General features: G+C 37.2%; 1 protein-coding gene across 2 annotated transcripts; it reads left to right on the top strand.

Moving 5' to 3' along the window:
- Positions 1 to 750: 750 nt before the first annotated feature.
- On the top strand, positions 751 to 14,888 carry LOC133527435 (galactose mutarotase-like). 2 transcript variants are annotated; one of them, XM_061864450.1, is made up of 10 exons: positions 751 to 1,179; positions 1,402 to 1,495; positions 1,848 to 2,011; positions 2,491 to 2,700; positions 4,202 to 4,289; positions 5,858 to 6,005; positions 6,985 to 7,090; positions 12,126 to 12,236; positions 13,485 to 13,595; positions 14,741 to 14,888. In XM_061864450.1, exons 1-10 carry the CDS (start codon positions 898 to 900, stop codon positions 14,831 to 14,833), a joined length of 1,407 nt encoding a protein of 468 aa, XP_061720434.1. In that variant the 5' UTR covers positions 751 to 897; the 3' UTR covers positions 14,834 to 14,888. The 2 variants fall into 2 exon arrangements, with proteins under 2 accessions (XP_061720434.1, XP_061720442.1); XM_061864458.1 differs by lacking the exon at positions 12,126 to 12,236 and having other exon boundaries at positions 752 to 1,179.
- The last annotated feature ends 6,041 nt before the right edge of the window (positions 14,889 to 20,929 follow it).

Here is a 20,929-nt window from a genome sequence, read left to right as displayed (position 1 = left end):
AATACCTTTTCTATTTTTTCTCGCAGCTATGTACAGTACGGATGTCTACCGTCTCCAATTCTCCCTCAATTGCTCAAATGTCAACTGGAAGAGAGCGCTTAAAGGGATAAGTTCGCCTTTGTACTAATGATGTGTATTTTATTCTTGTTTTACTACCACTACTACTACTAAAAGTTCTTGATTTAACAGTCAATTAACGTTGACTGTACTGTGACGTCAAATGTACGTTATATTATTTTCGAAACTTAATTCGTTATGTTTTAGTCTTCTATTTCGATAGTTCAATTTTATTTTTAGAATACTATAAGAAAATTGTGTGAAGTAGCGATGAACTGATGAGATGATGACGGATTACATTTTTACAGGTTGTATTTTTCCTTCTAATATCGACGGAGGAAAGGCGCTCTTTAAGCGACATTTTACGAATTTTAAGTTTTGCGTTTTATTGTAAGCAAAATATTAAGTCGCTCTCTTTTACGTATTCCATATTTTAATATAACTCTTGTTTATGTTTTATATAAACAGAGACAAGCAATTATTTATTTACTAGACTCTGATATAACTTATGTTAATTGCAAGTATAAATTATTTTTATTGAAGAAAGTAAAAGTTAAAAGCTTAAAATTATTATAGATGACTTTGACAGTCATAATAGCATATGTGTGTAAAAAGGTTAATTAATTATTATAATAACTTCTTGTGCAAGTACAAAACAATGAATCATCGTCGATGATGTATGAAATTGGCCATGGATTTTGACAACTGTCACTTTACAGTTAAACTCACAAAAAACAAAATGTAAGTGTAATTTTTTCGTAATATTACTATATTTTTATAAATTTCTAGTATTTTTTCTTTTCATTTTACACTAAATACGGTTAAATTAAATTTGGCGATATGTCTGAGAACAAAGAGGTCGTAGACGAGCACGTTAGCGGGGCGGGGGATACCGAGGCCAAACCGGTGGCCAGCCCCGAGCCGCCGAAACCTGCGGTCCCTGATGTTGAGCTGATCGTCGACGGCTTCGGATTCATGCCCAAAACTGTATCGGGAGCCACCCGCACCAAACCGGAGGCGGGAGAGAACGATGAGCATTTGCGGAGCGCTTGCGGTTCCAGCACTAACATTGACGTCGTACGCAGGTACACTTGGAAGACGAAAAATAAAATGATGGTTCAGGTATGGTGGAATCTTATTTCTAAGACATTTATTTCAATAAACGAATCGTAAATAAAAATATAATAGGTAGTTAATAGAGGTTTCTGCCCTATTGCCTAATGCAGAAACCAGCGTCATGCATGTCGTATTTTGGCAGCAGCTGGCTGATAGCCCTGAGCAGTAAGATCGCGTCAAATTTTTCAAGTTTTTATTTATTTCTAAAGCGGTTGCCTTTATTTCCAGGTGATTACCTATGGCGCAACAGTAACGGTTATAAAAGTTCCAGACAAAAGAGGAAATCCTGATGATGTTATCGCGGGGTTCGAAACATTAGAAGGTCAGTAAAAATATGGGTATCTATATCCAAATACGATATAAATGGGTTACAGGATCAAGAAAAAATAAAATAAAATATTTTATTAGAAGTTGTTATGTCAGAGGAATAATCTGTGTGTCTGAGTGAAAAATAAAGGCACTTTTGGATACGCCCGAAACTTTTATTTAGGCAATACACAGTAAAATAAAATAAAATATTTTATTAGAAGTTGTTATGTCAGAGGAATAATCTGTGTCTGAGTGAAAAATAAAGACACTTTTGGATACGCCCGAAACTTTTATTTAGGCAATACACAGTGTCTCCGGCCAACGTCAAGAGAATGCGCCTAAATCTCTGATTTATGCAATTACAGAATACTTCCAAGAGCGGAATCCGTATTTTGGAGCGACAATAGGACGCTACGCGAACTACATTCGCGAGGCGACCTGTGTGGTACGGCCTTCGGGCAGGATGTACATGCTATCCATGAATAGGGGTCACCATCATTACAATGGCGGCTACATCGGATTCGATAAGGTAATAATTGTGTGATAGTTTTTAGGTTGCAAAATATTGCAGCGTGTTATATTATATCGCATAATACGTGACTTTATCAACTAGATAGTTTACTTAGGGATGCTCAGATTTAAAAATGTCCTGCATGTATCCATGGTAGCATCTGAAATTTGGACATCTTTCAAAGCTCGTATACCCTTACACCAAACGACAGTGCCGGCCACGGTAGCTGACAGAGCCTACCGGTCGGAAAGTTCCTGACAGCAAGAAAGAGCCTAACGGCAGGAAAAAGCCTACTATACCAGCCAGACAAATAACCCAACTTTGTGTATAACCTCCCAACCGTACTATATACTGTATTATAAAAGACACATCTGACTGCATTACAATGTCGAATGTGAGAATTGATCTCTAGCAATCTAGTCAAACTTGCACAAAGTAATCTGAAATTAACTTGTAGCTGATTGCACGTAAATAATGCAACATGTTTTGGTTTACAGGTTAATTGGCGATCTTACGTGATCGGCAATAAAGTAATAATGAGCCACGTATCAGACCGTTTCAGCGAGGGCTACCCTGGCACAGTCATGACTCAAATCACGTACGAGGTCACTTGCGACAACTCTATCAAGATAGAAATGAGATGTACAACCAACGAGCCGACCATCATCAATCTCAGCCATTCGCCTTATTTTAATTTAGCCGGACATGTAAGCACATATCGTTGGAGCACGAAGTCCGAAGATTCGGGGGGTAAGGAAACGGAATGGTGTGCGCCTCGGCTACGTATCAGGCGTGGGTGCGCGCAGTATGTGCGGGAAAAAAGGGGCTCATTTCACTTCTTCCGACTTCGTGCAAATATGTAGTGAGCGACTGTAATTTGAAAGGAGTTGGCCTTTTGGAAAAGATTTTATTTTCTCCATTGCATCTAGTAGGTATAATAATAATATAAATAACTAATAGTAAGGTGCTACACGGGCGGTTTTACAAGGCCCTTACAGGACCCGACGTGGACCCGCTCGCGTCGGTAACCTGGTTACGATTCGGAGACCTCTTCGGATAATATCGAACAACTATCGGAAATATGTCCCGGACAGTCACTTGCTAATGGCAAGTATTTGCCCCGATATAATCTCGTAGCCAGAAGTATTCACCAGCCACTTGCTCTTCTATACGGTCTTGTGGAGTGCGAAGTGCCGTAGGTACTACAAGTACTCACCTGCGTCAGTTCTCGAAAATGGTCTTGCTAAGCTCTATTGGGATCGATCTATCATCACTGGCAGGACTATTGTAGCCAATAAGCCTGACATCGTACTGATAGACCGATTGCAGTATCGGACCGTACACGTCGACGTCACCATCCTCCATGACGAGAATCACGTGAAAGCCGAGAAGGATAAGTCCGGCAAGTACCTAAACTTGGCTCACGAGATAACCGTCATGTGGGTCGACGACCATTGTTTCGATAGTCATGTCAGCGAACGATCTCATAGCGAAGAGGCTCGACCAACACCTAGAGAGACTCTCGCTGGGTGGTTTGATCAAGGGTCAGATGCAAAAAGCGGAGAATCTTGGACATGGCGCGTGGGTTCCTCTCTTGCGGCTCTGACCACTGGCAGCTTGGGCCCTACCCCGCTGCTGGCGGCACAGGGTTGATTGATTAATAATATTTTTTTAAACAATCAAATGAATTTAGTATTATTTTGTATAATTTTATGTATTTTATTTTTATATTCATATTATAAAAACCTAACCTAAGTTGAAAGAGATAACGAAAATATAAATAATAAATATTATAGCACCGTAAACTCAAGAAGGCCTGTGTTGTGGGTACTCAGACAATAAATAAAATATAAAAACTTTAAATACACAGAAAGCACCCAAGACTCAGGTACAAATATCCGTGCTCATCACAATAAATGGGTTCAAATCCCTTACCGGGATTTGAACCCAGCACCATCGGATTCATTGGACCCACTAGGCCAACACGGTTATCAAAAGGTATATAATAAAAACACCTAAAAAATAAGAATGTTGTAAAATCTATAAAATTTTAATAACCCATTTACTTGTGTATTTTGCGTCACTTACTTGTGTAGGTACTAATATAACATACTTTCCCGGCCGGTTTCGGTCACGGTGTCTGTTTCAGCTCCGATATTGAAGACTATTTGTGTATCATAAATTATATCAAATATTATGTGATTCCAGCATGCCGGCTGTGAAACCATGTACGACCACATATTCACGATCAACGCCGATAAGTACACTGCTGCGGACGAGGATGGCCTAGTCACCGGTAAGGCGTTTAAAGATCCGTATTTAACGATTTACCAGGAGATGGTATATATTATATTCCCCTTACACTTTACATCGGTTACCGTAGTCAGGTTTTAACTCCAAACCTCCTACAAAATATTATGTCAATCCCTGAAAATATTATTTTATGATATTCATTTACAGCACGCTTCTAAATCGCGTAATATAATTTAGGCATTGACTCTATTTTCAGGAAACTACGGAGAAATTCGAAAACTTTCGGTGGAACAGGTCGAACAATATTTTGATACTTTGTAGATTTTGAGTGGTGAAAGGTAATGTAATCGTAACATTGCTAAATATTCATGCATTATTGTGTATGACCAGAATTAGGATGTGGGTTGACACTATCCCATGGCCTTATCAGAGTTTGACTGTGTGGGAACTGTTGTTCTTCCCATCGCCCGGTAACTTGTCATATCATTAAAACTCACGTAAGTAATAAAACTGTTTTTGTGTTCAACCTAGAGCGAATTCATGTACATAGCTCTAAAATCTCCTTTTAAGGCTTTCTCTGAAGAATTTCTTCTTGTAGATTAGTATCATACAATTGAGTAATTGTGTTGCTTAAACCAAAAAATAATGAGTTAAGTATTTATGCCATTGCCTGTCTAGGGGTGAGACGTGATTAGAGAACATCTAATCGGGCGATGGGAAAAATAGTTCTCACACAGTCAAACTCTAGCCAAGTCAATGTCATAGCCAATGGGATAGAGTCATCCCACATCCTAATTCTGGACATATTACAAGGATTCAGGAATATTTAGAAAAATATATGATTACATTACCTTACAACAGTTAAAATCATGAAAATATCAAAAAATGTTTCGATATATCTGCTTGTATTTTTCAGAAATTTAGTAAAGTGTTCGGATTTGTAAACAAACCACTAACATTACTGGTCAAGTAGATTTAAATGGGTGTCAAAAATACATTATTGGATTTAGAAGCGTGCCGTGAGTGAAGATTATAAAATAATATTTTCAGGGATTGATATAGTTTTTCGTAGGAGATTTGGAGTTAAAACTTGACTATGATAACCGATATAAGACGTGGGAGGAATATATCCCTTCGCCTGATCAAGAATATAATAATACAAAATCGAGTATGACCGTTCATTACTTAGACAGGCGATAGGATCACCGTAGCCCACATTTTTATTTCTGATTTAAAGGAGCATCTCCGGCGTTATTAAATACATTTTTTACAAGGCGTTCAATATGGTTTCAGCAATATAGGTATAAAGTATGTATTAAGACACACTGGTTCTTCGCGGCCTGGTAAAGGGTTACTCCTCAAACCGATTGTCAAAAACTCAAACATTCATTTAGCAAATTTACACGTCAAAGTGTATTACAGGTAATAAAAAAACACCAAAAAATACTGCATTCACATGGTAGCGCGGTATTAACAACAAACATTCATACACCCATCTATGTATTTATTAATTGCCCTTGCGAAGAAGAAGATTTATTATTTCTTATTTTTGTAATTTGATTGTTCATGGTCAGGTTCTTGCTCATGGGGTCTCATTCCATTGCGTTTCAGGAGAGAAAAAAGTCGTTGGCGGGACAGCCTTTGACTTTAGAGTGCCCCGAGTACTGCGCGTGCAGCTGCCCAAAATACCTAATGGTGGCTACGATATGAACTTCTGCATCACGCAAGGCACGGAACAGGATCTGACATTCCATGCTAGGTAATATCTTAAATACCTGAGTAATATAAGATATTGGCAAGGCAACTAATACTCATCGAGACAATTATAACAACCCCGATCACAATTAGTTTGCGTTTCCCATGGCCACCTCCCGACTCCATCATCAGATTAGCTCCATGTCATCATAATATCGCATTGTCATTCGGTTTACATATGTATGCAATTTTCAGCTCAATTAGCAATGGAAAAGTAGGTCAAAAGCTTCCAAGATTTGACTTACACTAACTAACATACATACGTACATAATACATACTAACAGGGCAAGTTAAATAAAAGCTTGTAAAACACTGTTCCTTCCAGGGGACCTAGCCAAGATGACAGATGAAAATAGTCACGTGATTTTTCTTAGCACCTGTCTTCCTGATAACATTTTTCTTTTCCTTTTTCGTTTGTCAATGTACGATTGTCATCTTGGCTAGGCACCCAGATTTTTTAGTAACTAATATTAGGTAAAACCTGCTTGGCCACGCTCTGGTGAAAGTTCAGTTGGGACAAGTGTACCCTTAGTCTAACTACATCTATTTGATGAGTATAAGTAATAAGTAAGGGCCTTGCTACAAGCAAAGAGGGTTTGAAATAGAGGTGGATTGTCGAAGAAAATTTTGTAGCTACAGTAAATTTACTGCCATCTTTAGACACATGATTAAAACTTTTACGAGATGGCGCCACTTTTTGATATTTAACAAATTAAACACATATCAGTGATAGGATAAAGATCAAAGTCAAATGGCTTATAAAAGTTTTAATCATGTGTCGAAAGATGGTAGTAAATTTACTGTGGCTACAAAGTTTTCTTTGACAATCCACCTCTATTTCAAATTCTATGGAGGGTTGAATTCTAAGGATAACAATCTATTATGTATGATGGAGAGAGGAGGGAAAAAGTGTATCCTTTGAATATTTTTTTTACAAATTATATTTTAGATTATAACTTCATGTTTATAAATATGATTTTCAGAGCTCTCCATCCTTTGACGGGCAGAGTACTGGAGGTGTACAGTGACAAGCCCGGCATGCAGTTCTATACTGGGAACTTGCTTCCCGATCCTGATAAAATTGTGGAGGTGAGTATAATTTATTACTTTTATTAGGATATCGGTCCTAAGAAATGTGCTTTATAAATATGACAGAATTGGCCAGCGTTTCATGAGCAACCCAAGTATTGGCGTAGACACTGGTTTGCATCTGACCTTCTAAACCAAAGGAGAAACTAGGCCGTATACCTAAGGATAAGTTCGAATTAAATTTAAATGTAAGTATAAAAATGACTGGTCATAGTCATAGTCATAGTCATTTATTTTATAAAGCCAATTTACAAGTCAACATTAATAATTAACATCAAGTTACTATACAGTAAAATTAATCCTTACATCACGGTAAAATGACAAACAATAACATTAAAATTTTCAATTAATACATTTAAAAAAAAGTAGTCAAGTCACAAATTCATTGAAATTATGATAATATCTTATAATAGTAAAATAGAAATAATAATAAAAAAAACAGAATAATTAATATATGATTCATAATTATATCTAAATTGATGTGTAAAAGGACTAACTGCCCTTATACATAAAAAATTCATTATAATTATAAAACGGGCGCTCAATAAGCCAGTGTTTTAGACGCCGTTTAAAGCTATGCAGACTTGTGGCCTCAGTAATAATGCTTGGCAACCTGTTGTAGACCGTGGGGCCCATCACGTGTGTTAGCTTGGACGACTTCACAAGTTTACGGCTAATACCGACGAGCTTGTTAGCGTTTCGCGTATTGTACTCGTGTACCATTGCGTTGGTTTTATATAACGCAAGGTGTTCACGCACGTACACAGCTACTTGCATAATGACTACTGCGGGTAATGTGAGTATGCCCAGTTTTTTAAACAGTAGCTTCGCTGGAGTATCTAGCGGCACTCGTGAGATGATGCGTATAGCACGTTTCTGGAGGCTAAAAACTCTCTCCCACTCAGCGCAGCGCCCCCAGAGTTCCGCTCCGTACTGTAAAAGCGAGTGGACTGTAGCGAAATAGCATGTACGGGCAACCTGCGGAGTCACAGACCTGACGACTCGACTTAGAGCAAAGCACGCGCTAGCTACTTTGCTGCACAGTTTGTCAACATGACTATCCCACTTCAAGCCCGAGTCTATTTCAAAGCCCAGGAAAGTTGTGCTAGTAGTTTGATCCAGTTGCGTTCCATCGATGTTTACAGCCAGCGGCGCTGCCTGGCGACCTGATAAATTAAATTGCATGAAATGCGTCTTCCGTAAGTTAAGAGACAAGCCATTGGTTCTGAACCAATGGGCAAGCTGCGCCGCTGTCTCGTTCAATACCTTCTCGATGCCATCGATATTTGGAGCAGTTACAATTGCAGCAACATCATCAGCATACATTAATACCTCGCCGGCTTTTATAGCGTCTGGCAGGTCGTTTAAGAGCAGCGAGAACAGCAGATTTGAAACTGAGGATCCTTGCGCAACCCCCATCTGTGCTCCCAATGGATCCGACCTCTCTTTCCCACCATCACTTACCACAACTTGTGTCCTATTCTGGAGTAAACTCGTGAACAAGGACAACGATGTGTCGTGAATGCCGTAATGGCGGAGTTTACCTGTAAGAACTGCATGGTCGGCTACGTCGAATGCCTTTGAGAGGTCACAGCACAAGACGGCGACCAGCTGCTGACTCTCTCTGGCAGCTACTATGCGCCGTACCAGCTCACGGGACAGAGATGTAGTGGATCGGCCCACGCGGTACGCATACTGTCTCTCAGATAGACAATTAGTCTCTTTTAGGAACTGAGAGAGGCGGTCACTTAGGCCATGTTCGAATATTTTTGCTATTGCCGGGATGATTGATACCGGTCTATAGCCATCCATATCCCCTGTGCTACCCCTCCCTTTGAAGATAGGAGCGACCTTACTTATTTTGAGCGGATCTGGGTAAGTGCCTTCTTTTATGCAGCGATTAAAAAGTTCTGCCATCGCAAAAGCTAATGGGATTGGCGCTAGCCTTACCAGTTTCATGCTTACTCCATAAATGTCCTTTGACGCCTTAGGTGGAATGCATGAAGCAACCAGTCGGTGTACCTCATCCGCTGTAAAGGGGCGGAGGGTCAACAAACAATCCGCGGCGGGTCGAGCGTCGCGCAGCTGGCGCAGGGCTCGGGCGACGTCAGCGCGCGGCGCCCCGCACGCCTCGGCTGCACCCAGAAATCTACAATTCATGGCATCTAATGCATGTTTTTTACAACTAAACTTTGTCCCATCATTTTTTAGAAGAACGTCTGTCACATCTATCACAGGGCTATTATGTTTTCCCCGTTCCTTATTTATTACATTCCACATGGCTTTAGATGTATTAGGGCTAGATTGAATTATATTATTGTAGTGACTAGATTTATTACTCTTAATTAGATTATCATAATGGATTTTCATGTCATATACAATTTTATTAATTGACTCATAATTTGGAAACGTATTACTTAATTCTATCATGTCGAATAATAAAGACTTAAATAATTTAACATCTGGGCTAATCCAAGACGAGCTACGCCGGCTATTTATCGTTTTCATGCGCAAAGGAAAACAGATATCGAACTGATTAACTATAATATTAATAATGGAAGTCGCAAGCTCAATAGCGTTCGTGTTTTTGGCGAGTATGTAGTTCCAATCAACACTATGAATAGCCTCCGTAAAATTTGCCTGATTCATCGCGGAAAAAGACCTGGTGTATATATTGGAGTTATTTATGTTAGATTTATTACGTAATAATCTTAATTCACCTTTGATAGCGAGGTGGTCGCTTAGATTAGTAGTAACTGGCTTCACGGTGGCTGAACCCATCGGTAAATTTGAGTACAAGTGGTCTAAGCAAGTCGCTGTTGTAGCGGTAATTCGCGTAGGGAAATCCACTAAATTCTCCAAACCTTGAGAACATAACATATCGGACCATTTTTTTATCTCCGCATTGCTTTCACCCAAGCAATTTACGTTAAAATCACCCAGGATCACACACTGTAGCTCTAATTCGTTAATCTTATTGAGCACCCGTTCAAAAACATCAAGAAAGTCGCTTATACAAATTAAGATTAAATTAAATATCAAATCATATTTCGCACTTCCGAGAAACTCACTGGAATAGCTTCTTGATTCACGAAAAGTTACGCTAATTTCACCTGAGATTTTTCACAGTCCAGTACAAACTTTGCGCTAGCTCTTATAATTCTCCTTATACGAACCGGGGTTCAATATAATCGGGGGTTCGGGGTTCTGCGACCTCCGGTTTGTAAGTTGCACTACCTATTGGCAGGCTACCAACAGTCTGGTAATGGCTATAAAGTAGACATTTAAGCTTGTATTACCTATAGCCTAAGTTCTTTACGTAAACATAATAAAAAAAAAACTATTTAAACTGGAACTGAATGTGGTAAAAGGTTGAGCCTGAACCACCACTTAATTAATGTAGGTGATAATTAGGAGTTGGAAAATGAACGTTTTTCTACTCCAGCACTTCAATCTGTCAATTAAATGACTGACCGTGATGTCCGAGATATCTAAATCAACTTGATTTAAAGCGCGGCGTGGGGGCGCGGTAGCGCTTGTCTATAGGATCATAACATAATACAACTGCTGAGTAGTCTCTTCTCATCTTATGGATATTCGTATTATATAGTACAACTATTGTATTTAAAAAAAAATGCTTAAGGCAAAGATCTACAAACGAAATTGATTTAATCTTGTATAGGTACTTCGATTTTCTTTTAATTTTAGGTGATGGCTGATCTATAGTCTCAGTAATAATATTGTGTGCAACGGTACATAATTAAATAAGTAAATATTTTGTGACAATCTTACACAGAACGACCTAGCCCCAAAGGAAACAAAGTTTATAATACTATGGGTACTAGGTGACTCCTAGGCGACGATATACATATATACGTTTAAAGAAAAATACTAATATGCATAGGGAACCCATGATCCAGGAACAATTATCTGTGTTCATCACACAAATAATAGTACATTATGATACAAGTGTGCTAAGTTGGTCATTACACACGAGGCGATATAGCGAGCGCGCAATAAGAATGCCGATGTGGGTTATTGCACCAAAGCGTGTTGGGCTTGTAGGCACTTATTCGCCAGTTCGTTGAAGTAAGCTAATAACACGTTTTCCAAGAAAGACTGGGCGGTTTTGCTGATTTTTCATTGAATAAAAGTTTCATATGCCGCCAATTATTTTTCACCCGATTTTGATGGTAAAAGGCTATCGTTCTTGGCTCTTGCCTCTAGCCTCTATTAGTATTACTGGCAGCGTCAATTTTATGTGTTGTTCATTTCCAATGCTAGAAAATGTCCGTTTCGTCAATATATGTACCTATAAACTAAAATCATGCAAAACTATTCCAATTTTGATGGCAAATACGGAAAAAAACTGGCGCGTTATTTTTTTTTACGCACGATTCCTTGATGGGCTAGCAAGGCAAAGGCGCGAACGAGATCGACAAACAGCCAATGAAAAAAATGTAAAAAAATCTAATATTTTCGTATTTCTATTCGACGGATGGAGATCATATCGATAAAATGTTATGTTTATTCATTAATGTACTTTACGAGATAATTAAATCTATAAATTTATGTTTTGGTGTGATAAAATCTCTTTGAACTAACATTTGAAACCTAATAGTTCGTTAAAAAAAAAATTAATGGACCAAATTAAGAAGGCTCTATTTCCATGCATATTATTAGCAATCAGTTACCTTTTTAACTCAGTCGGATAATATAATGAAAAAGCACTAGTGTTATAATATACTGAAAAAGCACGCGTGTTTAATATCTAGGATTATGAGCCAAAAATCGGTGGAATAAAAAACCTCGTTTTGAGTAAGTGTGTTGAAAATGCCTTTTACTTTTAAGAACCTGTTGCACAAAACAAAGATATTTATATTGTGCAGTACAATCAGCATATCGTACCCAGTTGCATATAGGTACTAGCAGGAATATTTAGATTTCAATATCCGATTGTTAAAGTTGTCGATGAAAGCAGAAATTAAAATTGTTTTTATTTTTATTTATTTCGTGAATAATTTTTCGTCTGTAGCCACTGCCGGGTGAAGGAGAGGAGGAGAGCGAGGGAGAAGGCGAGCATGGTGAAGAAAGCGAGTCTGAGGATGAACAAGGAAGTAAAGCAGATTCTATAGAAAACAAACAGGTGACTGGACATATATGTATAGTTGCATAATATATGCAGACATTTTTTCTTAATATTTTTTTTTCTATTTTATGCTCGAACAACAAAGTTACGGCTTTAAATCGATTTATAGAAACGTCAAATCTACGTTATCAACTTTCTTCACATAGCTACCCATATTAATATTAGAATTGCGAAAGTAACTGACATTTTTCTATTGAGGTAATTAGAGTACCACTTCCATAGTTCATTTCCATTGTTTATTCCGGAAAACATCCCATAAAAGTGTGAAATTTACCTTGGCAAAATAGTATTTCCACGCAGAGGAAGTAGTAGTTTACGGGCAGAAGCTAGTAGAATATATCTCTTTTCCAGGCCGCACTAATTTACAACGATTTCCCCAAAAAAAAAGGAAAGGTTTGATGATTCAGTTGAAGGCAAGTCACATTTTCCGAAAGTGCAATCTAATTTGAACCTTAAATTGGAATACTAAAGTTGAAATTCTATTGGCGCGTATGTGGCCGATACATTGTACTATGCCTGGAAAAGGGATATATCTATAAGAATTGCGTTTGATGGCAGCCCAAGAGAGAAGTACATATCTTATACGAATTTCCATCCCCTAGTTTAAGGGGTGTTGTTTGTGTACTAATACTAGCTTACATACCAAATTCAATCAGCTTTCTAGGATTCACGGAAGTTCCCTAACAATTTTCACAATCATCAATCCATCAGTGAGTGAGTCAGTGACGAAATTGAGATTTTATAAGTATGAATAAAATTACGCAATTGAAACTTTATATGTCCAGTCCAGTATTGATATCATATCCCGATTTTTTTAATCTGGTATAATCCAAACCCAATTTATGGCAGTTATGACGGTTCACAAAAATTACGAACCGCTTCGCGAAAAGGCAGGTAGTGCCCTTGCGCTTCGCTTAGCTCGTCTTGGCGGGGGCACAAGCGAGCGCCTAGATATTAGTCAGCCGTACGTTCCTACTTGCCTACCGCTTATGGACAATTTGCGTATTTCCATACCTTGTAGCTCTTTGGTGACATTAAATATGAATTTAACTAAAATGTTTTTATTCTGTTTTAAATGTATTTTTTAGCCCTTAAGAGCGGTCAGGCGATTGCAATTTTTAATTCTAAAATTATAAATCGCACCCTACTTATGGTGACAATGCGCATTATTTAGCGCTTTCTATGACGATACTCGCAGCGTTGTATTTGGGTTACCAGTCCATAAAGATGTTTTATATTTTGCAGGGTAAGGTGGGCTACGGCTACGTGCCCCTGATGGGCAAACAAGGCACCATGTACAAGAAGCATGGCCTGTTTTGCCTAATGCCACAGAACTTACCCGACGCAGCCAATCATGTAAGATATGTTATAACTAAGTGTTAAATAATATTAGTTACAGTACATATGGCTGATATGGCCCTTTACATTTTTGATATAGTTACGTAGGTAATGTAATGTGCTAATTATCGAGCTAGTGTGGTAAAATATCACCATATGTGACATTATCTATGTGTGTCAGGATCAGAGGATTATCAGGACGACTTCGACATTTTCCTAAACTTTCCTATCTTGTCTCTTTTTTAATTTGCCATTTTCTTATCTGGTGGTTTAACAAAGATTAAGTACATTAAATAAAACATATATTCGAGCTAAGAATAAGGCATCCCGATTAGCATTCACGATTCGTCGCAAGTCGTGAACAGTGCCGATTGGATGAAAAAAATGAAATGAAAAGAGCAAGTTTTATATTATAATGTCGTCGGATTGTCTCAAGTAGTTGATGGTGCGTCGTCCTGATAAATAAAAGACGCCAATGATGATGGTACCTGGCATTAGTCAAGCATGTGTGGATGTGATAATGATAATCGATTGGACATGTTTAATGTACATCATATTTTTTTCAATATTTTTATAAGTATTTAATAAATATTTAATGTTATGTAATAATCATGTCGCGCGCGCATCCCAGAAAGGATGCGCGGAGGGCTACTTTCAGCATTAAATAACTATAAGTAAATAATAGAATTAAAGAACCTGTAGGGCTAAGATGGTCGGCTCTTTATCATTTGTCATCATGTCTATCACGTTCTAACAAGTATGTACGTGCGTAAGTGACGTGCATAGTGACAAGCGATAAAAATGGAACCATGCTGCCACTGCTGGAATAGATTTTTTTATTGCAGATTTCCTCTTCTTTAGGAGTATTCATTTCTTAAATGTTAATAGTTTATGAGTTATTTTTGTATTTGTATTTGTACGTATTTTTATTTGCAGTATATCAATTTTTCACCATTTTGAACTTGTCGACTAGACTAATACTTTAGCTGTTAAACTTGGGGCATGATTTTTACTAGGCATTACAATCAACACCTAACTCTTTATATACTGCGGTTGTCTGTCAGTCCATGGTATCGTATAGTTGTCTGCACTTCAACTTTTTTATAAAATATAATGACTTTTAGTTAATATTGATTTCTCAAGTATGTTTCATTTTTTTTCAGTCACACTTCCCCAGTCCTGTTTTGAATCCAGGTGAAGTTTATGTGCACCGAATACAATATAAATTTGGTTTATTACTAGGTAAATATGTTTAGCAAAAGTGCAGTCTTAATAATTTAAATAAACAGTGTATAGTTGATGTGATATATACCTACTGTGTGTTTTATTTTTCCGAGCCTTTGAAATTAGGATACTGGTTACTATGACTACACGAAGAGTTCGAGTACCTAAATAAAGCATTTGACTGCCAGCTTAGAGCATTTAACTAACTGGTGACGCCTTATCTGGAATTTTCTGTACAAAACAGTCTGCCGATTTTTCTGAGGGGGGGGGGGGGGGGCACGTCAAATGTATAGTTATTTATACGTAATGTACCAATAGCCATGTCAGGTAAACGTAAGTTCATACAATAAGTGCTGTACTGACCATTGGCAGAAGTTTTCGACAGAGGGGTAAGCGATAGTTAAGCGACTAAAAACGAACGTTTCATAATATTACTTTACGAGTTAAGGCATGCATCTTCGTAAATTATCCAATTTATTATACTAATTCCACGCGGAAATAAGCTAGAAAATATAAGTCAAGACGATGACAGCTAACTTTGTCTATTTGAATCAGCAGTGGCAGCATGGTTCCATTTTTATCACTTGTCACTATACCCGTCACTTTCACGCTTACATACGTGTTAGAACGTGACAGGCATAGTGACAAATGATAGAGTCGACAGGCGATAAAAATGGAACCATGATGCCACCGCTGGGATCGTTACGGGTATAACTAAAAATAATCACGCATTCCAAATCTTTCTTTGATATTCTAGAATGGTATTTAGGTAAGCACAATGAATTGTCAAATTACCTAAGTTAAATTCAAAAATATAAATAGACAACCGAGATTCCGAAATTGAATACCGGTTAATTTGTATGAAAATACACCGGTTTTCGATCCCTGATATGAATGATTTGATTTGGTTACTTATAAAACTTATTTTACTCTTTGTCTATGGGAAACAGTTAGCTCCATCTAATTTCATTTATTTGGAAGCATTGAAAGCTTTGAATGTATACTAATATAAAAATGGTTTGTACGCAACAGTAGAAGATTGTGTCACTAGGGAGCGAAATCACATACTAACGGCGTGGGCGTACAAAATCCTGAACGAAGCAAAGGACGCCATAATAGGGAACATTACGCAAACAGCCTACCGCGAAACACAAAAATTGAAATTTCGTTATCTGCCTCTTTATTACTCTTGCATGTGCGAGAAATAGAGAAGCAGATAGCGAAATTTCGATTTTCGCGTTTCGCGATAGGCTCTCTGTAAACAAACCGCCTTGATGCATGAATGCCTTGATGTAGAAATGAAAAAATTAGAAAGACCGTAAGTAAAAAGGCAGTCCAAGATTTATTTTAAGATTTCGGACCTTGGTAAAAATAAATTTTATTAAAACACAAGAAAACTTATCTAAGCGGTTTTGTGAATTCATCTCCTAAAGGGGTTAAAATGGGGTTGAAAGTTTGTACGGTGTTATACTTTTATTTTAATTTAGGAAATTGAAACTTTGTAAAAAGGTTATTTATTAAATTAAATAAAAAGTCATTTCACTGTTTTTGAAAATTCATCCCCTAAGATGCTGAAAAGGGGTTGAAAGTTTGTACTGAGATGATTTTTTTTCTGAGCGAGGGACTCGAAACTTCGTGAAAAGACACTGTATTACAGCACAAGTAAACTAAGACAAGACAAAGGATTTATTAACAGTTTTGTACGTAGTTAGTTTTCATTGTAGTGATACAATTGTAATAATATCCCACAGAATTACATAATATATGGCTTGCAAGAGCATTAATTTCAGAGTTATTAAACATTCTTCCCCTAAGCAGATTAAAAGGGGGTTGGAATTTTGTAACGATAACGATTTGAGTAGAGACTTGACAAACGTAGGAAGATTTATTAGAAAGGAAGAAAAATAATAATTTCAGAGTTTTAGAAATTTCATCCCCTATTACGGTTTAAAAGGGGTTGATAGTGTGTATCGGGATATGATTCCACGCGAACGAAGCCGTGGGCAACAGCTAGTCTTCATATAACTGTGGCTTGATACTAGCATTTTAATAAATAAATACTGACCTGAGTTTAAATTTCTGAAGCAACAGAGTTTATAGGTTAGTTCTCAGATTTCGAGGCTATGATGTAACTACGTATCTAATGAGGTCGGCTACATAAGTACACCGAGTACATGTAGTAATTTTATCACAGCGATTAATATTTGCAAACCGATTTGCACAGATTTATCGATCGTATTTATGACAAATCATTAATCGGTGGCAGTTTCAACCATTTATATTAAACCTATTCGATTAATCTACACAGGCTGAAACAAGTCTGAAATCGCTACGATATATAGTTATGTTTTGGGGGGGGGGGGGGGGGGGGGCACAAGCAATATAGTTAAAGTTAGTAAAGATGGTAGCGATTTCTGTTATTTTATTCCAGAAAACCTACTTTTGCGTAAAGTTTACTTCCGATTATGTAACTACATCACTAGATGTCACTACAAATGGATATAATGTTAAGGCATGAATACAACATTAAGAAGGTTGTATATACCTCGTTTGTCAAGACCTTTCTTTATTTGTAATTTTTTTACCTAGCAACTGATGTTTGCTGTCAATCAAAAATAAATAAATGTCGTCAACAGATTTAAGAGCCTTTTTGTTTTCTATTAATTTTGAAGTGGTAGCTGAGTAAAACTGGAGCAAGCATAAACTCGAGTACCTAGATCCAACTAGGGAAATTAGATTTCTAATGTTACAAAACCTGGAGGTTCAACATTTTAATAGTGCACAAGGTAATGCCGATGCCGGGAGGTGTAGGTAATGCGATGTGCGATTTGATTCCGCCAAAGAAATCTGAGCCGAATTAGAGCGCATCTATTTATGAGGTACGTGCGTAGACAAGACATACAACCTATGCCTTAAATTCATTAGCTACAAGAAAGACCCAAATCTCGACATCATTACTCATGTGTACATTTTAAAGAATATCTGAAGCGAACTGCTTACGGAGCTACAGAGCTAGACGAATTTACCCTAATTCTCCTAATGTGCAAGATTCTAGACACTTTACCTCCGGAATATTTTGAATTCAAGTCCAGTTAGCTGTTGATGTCAAAGAAGGAAGTCGAGAACCTTGCAAGTCAGTTATGCGAACACCAAAGAGTACTGTCAGACTGAGATACATAAGTCACAGAAAACGAGGGTAAGGCAGCTTTACGCATAAATATGAACAAGGCTAAAAAGAAGAACAATACCAAAGAGATTAGGAGCTGCAAGTACTTACACCTACTCTATTACTATCTTGTATACCAAATTGAATGCAATAAACATACTTACGTTACTATAAGATTTTTACTTTTCTTTTCATTCTTTTAAAACCTTCGCTACATAGTATTAGGTCTACTTGGTCGGTCAGAAGTAATTTTTTTGTTCGATTTCTTGTAACCGATTTTGTTACAAGAAACCAAACAAAAAATATACTTCTAAACCGATCAAGTAGACCTAATATTATGTAGGACGAAAATACACGAACGAATGCATATGTGGTGCACGCACACATACATACTTAGGTTGGGGAGGAAATCAGAGATGGCGCTTTCAAATTAGTTTCCATAAAATGCTTCAAGAGGGCTCTCTTTACCTATATACTTACTTTAGTCTTTGGTTATGTGTGTAGCCGGCATAAGATGCACGTGATGCCACCCTATTAAGAGGATAGTCGAAATCGCCTTTTCATACAAACGTAGTCCTCAGTTTCCTCTCTGGATATTAACAACATTATTGAAAATATTTTGACATGACACATTTGATGGATATCAACCACAGCTTCTAATTTTTTATTAATATAAGAGTGAGGAGCATTTAAAATTTCGTATGAATACTGTTTTCTAAAAGTATTTTCCATAATGCTAGAGAGGAAAATGGGGACTACGTTTGTATGGAGAAGCGGTCGTCTCCTTTCCTCTTAAAGATGTTTCTCCGTAATCACAAAGATGTACTTTTAAAGTACTTGGAAGCATTTGTTTATGCAGACATCAGCGTCATTCATTACTTATAAATATTGTTTAGGTGCAAGGATATAAAAGTTCGTATTTTCGTATTCGCTACGTACACGACTGTCACGCAACCTAGCATCCGCAAATCTAGGGGAAAACGTCAATTCACTACATCTTATAAAACTACTCCAAAACTCAAAAGTACTGAACGGATTTTCATACGACTTTCATCTATCAATAGAATGATTCTTGAGTTGAGGAAGGTTTAGATATATAACTTGTTAAGTTTTTGTGTAAATTGGTTGAAATATGATGGTGTTGTCGGAAAAAATCACACTGACTAGGAGCTTTAATCGAGAACGCTTCCTAATCCGTTGGAGCTATAACAACACAATGTATGGTGGGTATGTCTTTCTTTCACGGGTCTACAAAAAAGTCCGCGATGGTCTTTTAAGGATAACTTTCTATACCCATTTTTAAGTTCTAGAAAAAGATCACATAATATGAGACATTTGCAAAACTATTTACACGGATACAGTATTAATAATTATCAAATTAAATACGTTAGTTATATTAAGCATTTCACACAGATTACAATGGTCCCTTACACCATACAATTTAAATAAATATTTCAGGAGTAATCGTAAATTAAAGTTCCATTTCGAGCCATATAACTTGTACGAAATGTCAAAGACGCTATCCTTGGTTAGTTCCAATTTTCACCACCGCATGCGCTGTGATTGCTTTACTTACCCCCACCATGTACTTCGCACGGTAGCCACTATTAAAACCAATATAAAGGATTAAATGATTCTGTAAGATATGGAAAACCAAAAACATTTTCGTTCTTCGAATTTGACAGCTAAACTAGATAGGCTCTGTACATTACGCGGTAACTTTGGTTGTCAAAAGTTGACATTTGACAATTTAGTGAGCAGAAAACATATGGCACCATTATGGTATTGTGCAGCAAAGAGCATATAATCACTACGTGTTGTGCAGCGCCAATTATATATTATGAAATATGTAAGCGATAGTCGTATCGATAGGCGATTAATGTAAGTAAATAAAAACCGGTCAAGTGTGAGTTTGTTTTACTAGCACACCGAGGGTTCCTTACAAACTTTGAATTACCTCGTGTAACTATAAAGGTGAAAGACTTTTGATCAGAAGTACCTAAACTAATTTACGCGATGTAATGCACGTACGTTGGTTTTTCGAGGATAATTCGCTGTTATGTGAACCGATTTCAAAAATTGTTTATTTTTTTTTGAAAAAAAGGTGTCCTTAATGTAACCTCATAGACATTTCAAGTGTCATAAACACACGTTAAGTTGGTTAAATTCCAAACTGAATTCGGAAAAATGTTTTTGTTAAGTACCTAATTAAAAAAAAAAGTTATCAAGATAGAGATCTGGTTATATTTTTCCTGTAAAATTTATAGTTACCATAATGTTAAATATGATGTAAAAACTTCATAATTTTTCTTCGGTAAACTTCGGTAAACGGAGATTTCCTTCATACATATTTTTTTCCCCACTACGAAAAAAAAAATGTTTCGGAATGTACAAATGATATCCCACTTGACCTAGTCACTAGACTTTGAAAATTGGCTCCCTCTTCGTATTGGGCATTTTCCATAGTAATTAAATATAAAATAAAATAAAAATACGTTCAATGTGTCTGGGTTAGCGTTGTTCGTAACTGTTCCATAAATCGATTCGAGTAGCATTTAAGTGGTTCTCGTGATATTTAGCGATGTGACAAACAGACAGACGGACGGACGGACAGAGTCGCACCACAAGGGTTTCCTTTGTACCTTTTTGGTACGGAACCCTAAAAAGGTAAATTAAAATAGTCTATTAATTTATTAAAGTTCCTGACATTTTGGAATTCCGGCCGCATTCCTGACAAACGGCCATAATTCCTGACATGTCTATCTACAGTCCTATTTCGTCACCTTTTTAAATTGTACACAATGCCATGTCGTCAGCATACAATTCCTAAATCGTCACCTTCCTAACGCGTCCTCATTAGTATTTTGACTACAGTACCAGATTGTCTACATTCCTATTTTGACCACAGTACCAACTCGTCAACATTATTGTACCACCCATTATCCTTACTGCCTTCTGATTA

The sequence above is a fragment of the Cydia pomonella genome, chromosome 1, assembly GCF_033807575.1.
Source record: "Cydia pomonella isolate Wapato2018A chromosome 1, ilCydPomo1, whole genome shotgun sequence".
In the NCBI taxonomy this organism is placed as follows: domain Eukaryota; kingdom Metazoa; phylum Arthropoda; class Insecta; order Lepidoptera; family Tortricidae; genus Cydia; species Cydia pomonella.
Note: the sequence above shows the minus strand (reverse complement) of the source record. Positions and strands in the feature narration are given on the sequence as shown.

Bases quoted from the DNA above. Each gene is read 5' to 3' on its own strand.
- LOC133527435 (XM_061864450.1), top strand. From the start codon at position 898: ATGTCTGAGAACAAAGAGGTCGTAGACGAGCACGTTAGCGGGGCGGGG. The intron at 2,012-2,490 runs GTAATAATTGTG...TTTGGTTTACAG, and splicing joins GCTACATCGGATTCGATAAG to GTTAATTGGCGATCTTACGT. The intron at 6,006-6,984 runs GTAATATCTTAA...TATGATTTTCAG, and splicing joins GATCTGACATTCCATGCTAG to AGCTCTCCATCCTTTGACGG.